General features: G+C 35.8%; 1 protein-coding gene across 1 annotated transcript in view; it reads left to right on the forward strand.

The window, feature by feature from the left end:
• The window catches only part of LOC108371574 (serine/threonine-protein kinase N-like), a 41,613-nt gene extending 35,200 nt beyond the window's left edge, over positions 1 to 6,413 (forward strand). Inside the window, exons 5-6 of the mRNA XM_017627159.1 lie at positions 1,488 to 2,855; positions 5,464 to 6,413. Coding sequence (XP_017482648.1) covers positions 1,488 to 2,855; positions 5,464 to 6,321 — 2,226 coding nt within the window. The 3' untranslated portion in view covers positions 6,322 to 6,413. The remainder of the gene's footprint in view (positions 1 to 1,487; positions 2,856 to 5,463) is intronic.
• Positions 6,414 to 8,316: the final 1,903 nt, after the last annotated feature.

Consider the following 8,316-nt stretch of genomic DNA (forward strand, 5'->3'; position numbering starts at 1 on the left):
ATACTGAGCATCTTTCTCTTTGACACCATGTCTGAAATCCCACGTGATCTGTCAAATACTAATGCATGAAAATCCTAACCTCAAAAAAATCACCCGTTATTTTCCTTCGATTTCCACAAGTGGAAGTAATACCACCAGAATATTAACATTTACCTGTGGAGAAAAAATAAATTTTTTAAAAATTCTTTTTTTTTTTAAACCTTATTATACGTAGGTAATAAAAAACAACATTATTTCATAATTTTTTATTTTTTGTATTCTTTTTATTTTTTTTTTATCGACTTCAAAAAAGAAAAATTTTCCTAATAAAATTGTCATTTTAAATTTTTACAGTCTTATAAATTTTAAAATTAATTAGTGAAACTGGAGATTAGATTTGCTTTTTTGCCATTTATTGGTCTAATAACAAATCATATTCAGCAATTTTATTGAGCTTGAGTCAGTTTTTAATGAAAAATTAATTATTCTGGAAAAACAGCAATAGTTTAAAAATGGTAGAAGTTTTAGCTGCTATTTTGGAGATCACCACATCTTCTCATCGCACTTCTTCATCGAGTTCACTGTGTTTTGAACTCGCGAACTTGGATTACAAAANTTAATTAGTGAAACTGGAGATTAGATTTGCTTTTTTGCCATTTATTGGTCTAATAACAAATCATATTCAGCAATTTTATTGAGCTTGAGTCAGTTTTTAATGAAAAATTAATTATTCTGGAAAAACAGCAATAGTTTAAAAATGGTAGAAGTTTTAGCTGCTATTTTGGAGATCACCACATCTTCTCATCGCACTTCTTCATCGAGTTCACTGTGTTTTGAACTCGCGAACTTGGATTACAAAACCAGTGATCTACCTACGGAGCTAAGTTCGCCACGTAAACTGTTTTTGCCTTGTCCACTTTTTCATATGTCAATCCAACTACAATCAATCTATTCTGCTGTTATTTAGACTTGATCACGTTAAAAATGATCATATTAACATTTTTAGAATAAGTATATTAGAATATATTTTTTATACCTGATTTCTTTTTGTTTATATATTTTTGTAATTATTGTTTTTTTTTTTTGCAATATTTTTTAAATTTTGATGAAATTTTTTCAATAATTTTTATTTCTTGAATTTCTTCATTTGTTTTTTATTTATTAGTTTATTTTTTGGAAAAAAATTATATTTAACGTGCCACGCATCAGATTTAAATATATTGTCAAGTATTCGAATAATCAAAATATAGTTATCGTAATATAGATGCACCTTTCTTGCAGCCAGTTTCACGAATGCAATTTAAATGAAAAATATTAATAAAGCAGAATATTTTCAGTTATGAATGTCACTCACGACATTTCTGACCTATTTCAAGGTAAACCCAATCCAAAAACGTTAGGCTTTTTGCATGTCTGGCCATATACATACATATTTCCATACATCTATAATTGTAATTTTTTTTTTAAAGATTTCTAATTGATTTTATTCTTTTTCGCCATGACTCTAGGCAAACATACGCCTTAGCGAATCGTCGCGTAAATTGGATCTTCTCCGGCACTCACTTGACTTGCGGCGTCTGGAATTGCCAGTAGATTCACCAGCCGCCCACCAATTAAAATCCGAGCTGCAGTCAGTTCAGCAGGCTTCGTCTCCAATTCCAGTCACATACACGTCGCTGCAGCCCTTCCACGGTGGCTTACTAGGCGGCAAGCCGTATCAGCAAGTCTCACTGGGGCGTTGCGCCAGTGTTTCGGGTAAGTTGGAAGTGCGCCTGATGGGTTGTCAGGGCCTGCTGGAAGATGTGCCTGGCCGCTCGAGGCGCGACAAAGACAACAACTCCAGCCCTGGTGATTTGCGTAGTTTCGTGAAAGGTGTAACATCGCGTAGCAGCTCGAAAAGTTATTCAGTCAAGGATGAAACGTCTTCGGAAATTATGGCAGTCATAAAGTTAGACAATATAACAGTAGGGCAAACTTCTTGGAAGCCTTGTTCACAACAGGCATGGGATCAGCGCTTTTCCATCGATCTAGATCGTTCGCGTGAGCTGGAGATTGGCGTTTACTGGCACGATTGGCGTTCGCTGTGTGGCGTAAAATTCTTGAGATTAGAGGAATTCATTGACGATGTACGGCACGGCATGGCACTACAATTGGAGCCACAAGGTCTACTCTTTGCCGAGATTAAATTCCTTAATCCAATGATATCGCAAAAACCAAAACTGCGTCGGCAGCGCATGATCTTCAATAAGCAACAGGTAAAGAATATACCACGTGCCAAGCAGATGAATATCAATGTGGCCACCTGGGGTCGTTTGCTGAAGCGCAATACGCCTTCTAGTTCACACTTAGCCGCCGAAGGTACGCCACGTGGCAATTCACGCGACAGCGAATCGCCTATTTCGCGTTCGCCTTCGTCTGGTACCATCGATGCCGAGCCGGAGCCTTATTCACCAGGGCAGCAAGCACGCAATTTGGAGTATGACCCCGATGCGGGCATACACGAACACGTCGAAACACCCGGAGAATGTCCCGATCCCGAAGTGAGCGGTTTGAGCGGCATGCGGCCACTGTCGATGCAGGGTATTGCAGTGCTGCCACCGGAAGTGCCTTCACAATCTCCACAGTCTCTGCAACAGCAGCAGCAGCAGCAACAACAACAAAACCAGCTGCAGCAACAGCATTTGTCTACGAAAAACAATAATTTACAATTGCAAATCGCTGGCAAGCATAGCTCAGTAGCGGCGGCGGCGTCGACAGAACCTGCCAGCGGGGCCGGTTTGTCCATGGGCTCAAGACCCACATCGAAGTTGCCAACACCTACACAGACACAGCCTCCACCAATACCGAGTACTGCGCCTCCAAAACTCGATCCCGAGGTAAGTACAAGAGCACACACACACAACAACAACAAAAACTTCACTCATAGAAACCATAGAAAACTACATCGTCATGGTTTTAAAAATTAAATTTATTTTAGTTTTAACTTGGCATTTTCGTTCAGTATTTGGTTAATATTTGTAGATTTTGTGCAGTACTACAATCGTTTGTGTAAATCCGTTGCTGTATTCAGTAAACTTGGTGTTTGTTGTTGCTCTCTTCTGTTAGGCTATTGTAAATATCTAGAGTCTAGACGTAATACTCGTAAGTACTCGTATATGTAATTGTCAATGTTCCGGTGTTGGCATATATTTGGTGCAAAAATATATTTTAACATTTTAACCAAATTTACCTAATTCATTTTGAAATAATATTGATAACTTATTTTTTTTTTTTAAAAACAGTAACAACGCTTTCATGAGCCACATAGGTCGATACTTAGCAGTCAAAATATTACATCTTTGAGAGAATTCTATAGTCTAAATTTGTGAGGAAAATAGCAATGAGCATATTTTTTCCTACAACTAAATAAAAATACATATTATGCCTCAGTTGTACTGTATGTCTTTTTAAACTATCTTTTAGTGCCATTCTTTTGAGTGCGTAGGTTGAATTTTTTTAGGAGCACTTAGAATAGTTTGATTTATTGCTGGCGGTTGTAGCTCTTTGTTGCATGCCACATTTTTATCCATCTCGGATCTTGTATTTAGCTCATTCATTCCTCATGTAAACATTCTGTAAGGCTATGCTTGAAATCATGTTTCAACTGTAGAAAGTTTTGGGCAAAGAAAATAATCAAAAATAATCATTATTTTATAAGTTTTATTTTTTTTTATCAGAAAACAAATTTTAAAAATAATTTTTATTTCTGAGTGATCAAAGAACGATCAAGAAATTACTTAATTTTCGATTAAAAAAATTGAGCTCAAAAATAATTTTAATTTTTGATAAAGAAATAGCTCAAACTAATCATTATTTCTGATCAAAAAATATTAATGCACAAAATAATCATTATTACATAGCGAAAAAATAACACTCGAAAAATTAGTTTTATTTTTGATAAATAAAAAAAAATGTAAATCCCCTGCAAACCAAAGTTCCCGAAATCTTAACGAAATCTTTACGAATCTTCAAAGAAAAATTAAATTATATGAAGTGGTTGACACGAACTCGTAAAGAAATTTCTCTACGAAAAATAAAGGAAATTCTGAAAAAAACTGCAAGAAATTCTTCAATTAACGGCTTTATTTTCATTGTTTTACCGATTTTCTTCCGAGTTTATTTCATTTTAGAAAATTCAAAAATGAGAATAAAATATTTACGAATTCTTTAAAATTTCTTACAATTGAGAAGACTTTGAAAAAATGATTTGCAAGGTCGATATATAATTTCTATTTCTGAACAAAATATTCAAACTCAGATATTTATAATAGTTGATCGAAAATCTTAAAACAATATTAAATACCTAGAATTCCGTTCTGTCAACGTTTTTTTTTTGTTGCTGTTTTTGGATATGTGCAACAAAGAACAGAAAAAATTCTTGCGATTTAACTAAATCTATAGTTTTTTCTTCGTTTTCGGGATGAAATTTTACTTTATTCATTTTCTGGACAATATCCAAAGCGCAAATAAAACTCACCACAAAAAAATTAAGGCGAATATGAATTATTTCACATTTCTTCAATAAATAGTACCGGCAAGCAGTTTCTGAGCACCCAAACAAGAACTTTCTGGTACCAGAACCTCCACCTAGGCAAATCAGAAAGCATATCTATGAACATACTGCATAGGCAGTAAATAGTCAATTAACGATATTCACAGATTACCAGATTACCATCTTCGCCCCGTGAATATCGTCGTCCGAATTCCACTCTCACGCATTGCAGAGGAAAAGGCTTCAGCTGCCCAGAGAAACCTGCGTTGCTCTGGCACTGTTGTAGGTTTAGCTTCTAACTAACTACATTCTACCCCGACGCACACTGGGATATATTATGTAATTTTTGGAGATTCAAAAATTAAATTTAAAGAAAGGCATGAAAGCCGCTCCGTGCTCATATCGAAGCTCCTCAAGCGACTGATATCCTTTCCCGAAAGCTCATTTTGGGAGTGTAGAAGAAATGCGAACCGAAGTGCTTGAACTTTAGATTCGCAGAGGCAAGGCACCAGAGTAGCAGGTATTGAGATGATTCCACGTCATCGTCCTCCATGCAGCTGATGCAGTAAGGGTAATCAATGATATTCGGGGCGATGCTCTTATTTAAGCAACCTTTCATAGTTGAAACATGATTGATCGCGTCTTTTTTTTTAATAATAGGTCTTATTTATTTAGATAAATATGTATTTATGAATGAAAATTTTGTATTTTTGTACCATACATAAGTATGTACATATATATGTAGCTGTGTATATAGTTTTAATTTCCATTTCTTTGTATGTATGTATAAATATTATTTATGTACCTAAGATCAAAATTATATATTCATACTTAAACTCGCCTACAGTCAGTCTATACGTAATCAATCTCCTCATGCCTCTTTCGTTCGCCTTATCGTTTTGTGTGATTTTTGTGTTTGCGAAATTGTTCTCTTTTTTGTTAACCGACGACAGTTACAGAATGCACTGCGTGAATTCGATTTTCTCAATCAAATGGACTCACAACCCAATACGCTGCAACGGCCTGTCCACCAATACGGCAGCCGTCAGCAGCAGCAGCCGCCGCCACAACAACCGTCGCAACAAAAGCCACAACAACAGCCATTGCAGCAGCAGTACATTGCCTCAGCCGCACAGCAAATACTCCAGCCTTATCATACACCACTGCCCACTCAACATCCAACGCCGTTGCATCAATACCAGCCACAACCGACGTCACAGCAGCCACAACAGCTGCTGTCCGCTGGTGCTGGTGGTGGTGGTGGTGGTCAGGGGGGTCAGGGTCGCCAGCAAGGTTCAATGCCGACAACACCGGAACTTAACAGCAGCCAAATGACGGCGCCGAATTTTGCGAATGCTACAACGGCGAACAACAACAGCAGCAGCAATTACAACATGTCGCATGTGGCACGTCAAACTAGTCAAAGTAGTTTCAGAAATCAACAACAAAACTACGTCAACAACAATAATGCAAACGTAAATGCGGCGATGGGTATTGCTGGAACAACGGGTGGCATGGGCAATATATATCATCGTCCGGTGCTGGCCATGCCGCCGGTGATATTGATGGGCGGCGAGTTGGCAGCCAATGATATGAGCAGCCCGATAATTGAAATGCCGCCATCGCCAGCGCCAAGTGGAATGCCAATTGTGGAGTATCCCGATGACGATGAGTACGCGCACGACGCTTCAGCAACGAGTTACAGCACCGGTGTCGGTGATCGTTTCTGTGTCGAGGTTAGGATTGATATTTTTTTGTGTTTTTTATATTTTTATTTGTTTGTTTTCTTGCACATTTTATGTTGGCGTTAATAGTTGAGATATGTTTATTGTTTAATGAGTTTATTGCAATTTTTGTTGGTCATTCATGAGACGACAAAGCCTTTGCGCAAGTTTAATTTGTCAAAGCACGTTTTTTTATGGTTTCGAGTGCGATTTTACAAAATTAAATTCTGTGAAAAAATTACTTTTTTTAATTACACTCAGCGTCCGCTTTAAAACATCACTAACTCTAAACATATTTGAACTATAGCTTAATGCTTTTGTTTTTGTATGAATTTCACTTTTATTGCATTTTTCATTTGAATTTATTTGCATTGTTTACGTATTCATTAATTATTGTTTAAGTTTATGTTTCTCTAAATTGTTTTCAATTGTCCGAAATTGCGTAATGAGGCGTTAAAAAATTCCTCGTTCGTTCCATAATCATCAAGTGCAAGCACCATTCTATTTATAACACACTTTTTAAAATTTTTGTATATAAATAATGCAAAAAAAAACACACACACATAACGGCTGTTCTATATGTTGTAAATAATTTCGTTGATTTCGTTTGTTTTGGCTAACTTTTATTGACGGATATATTACTACTAGACAGGAAACACAACATACATATATCTCACTTGAATTTTTAGTCATGTCTTAATATTTCTTAGCCATGTACTTAGCGCCCTAACTCCTTCACTACATAGTTGCGTATTTTTTTTTTTAATATTTGAAATAACCTGCACATAAAAAAAAACTTTTGCATACAAATCACACGCCAGCGCTACTAGTTTCGCACACATTCATCCCGAAAACACTCGTATTTACTTAACCAGCAGTTATGAATATCATCAGATTAGTGGAAATTATAGGTTAAATGTATTATTGATAGGTAAAAGTTGAGAGAACACAGGAAAAAATCATTAAATTTTAGCATGAAAAATTGGTAGTATGTACTATTTACATATATCTTAAACGGTGTTCACAGGAGGCGATTTTAGATCGGCTTTCAGGCTTTCAACTGAAAGAAACTGAAGAAAACAGAGTGGTTGGCTTTTTCTGAGTTTAAATGCTTAACATATATAGGTTGATCTATCTAGACCTTTTTTTAATTTTAAATAAAACATTTACATCCGAAAGAACGATCTCAGACATTTTATTTTTAAAAATACCTAGGTGTGCCAATTACTGTCGAAATTCGACGGGTTTTCTAGTTTTTTTAAGGCCCTTGGAGAGGTTATCTAACTCAGCACGTAGTTTAACTTGTACGGTACAAAATTACTTACCGGAAAAACTCCTGCTTTGGAACGTACGTAGGATAGGAGGGACACGAGCTTGGTCTCCATAAATTGATATATATGTACGTCTAACGCGCGCGTCGCTATCTCAAAGCATAGAGAAGTGTTCCCTCCATATTTTAAGTACACTCTGGAATATTTCCTTCAGCCCTGGAAAAATTATCTGGTCTTAAAACGATTTCATTTCAGTCTAGTTAATTAAATTGATTTTAAGTTTATGAAAACGTGGCACTTTCACATTTATAACATTAGTAGGATTAATAAGATTATTGCTTTTTTTCCTTTCGCTAGCATGTACTTAATATGAGCAACTACCTCCTTCGAGTTGTAATCTGCTCTTTCCAATAGGCATAAACTGCAGTTAAGGCCTGGTGGTAATGAACTATAAAACTGTATAGGTACTAAAAAAATTCTAACAAAAAAGTTTGGAGTTTGTTGCATTTTCAGTTTTCTGCCAAGTTTTAAACTTGGGAGTTTATATGGGTTTTGTTAGAGAATGAAGTGTATTTTAATTGAAAATTCTTAAAACTAAATAAATACACGTAAGTGGCAAACAATATCACATTGAAAAAGGAGTGATAATTATGTGATCTATGTACATATTCCGTAACATAAATACAAAGTCTTGCAAGTGCTCACGCCTGTACCCATTTTTCGCTGACAATTTCATTAAATTATTATATTTTTTTTCAAGTTTTAGATAATAATTGCAAAATACAAACTAAATACCATCAGTTTTTTTTTT

The sequence above is a fragment of the Rhagoletis zephyria genome, unplaced genomic scaffold (genome assembly GCF_001687245.7).
Source record: "Rhagoletis zephyria isolate East Lansing unplaced genomic scaffold, Rhagoletis_zephyria_1.1 Rzeph_scaffold_05080, whole genome shotgun sequence".
NCBI lineage: Eukaryota > Metazoa > Arthropoda > Insecta > Diptera > Tephritidae > Rhagoletis > Rhagoletis zephyria.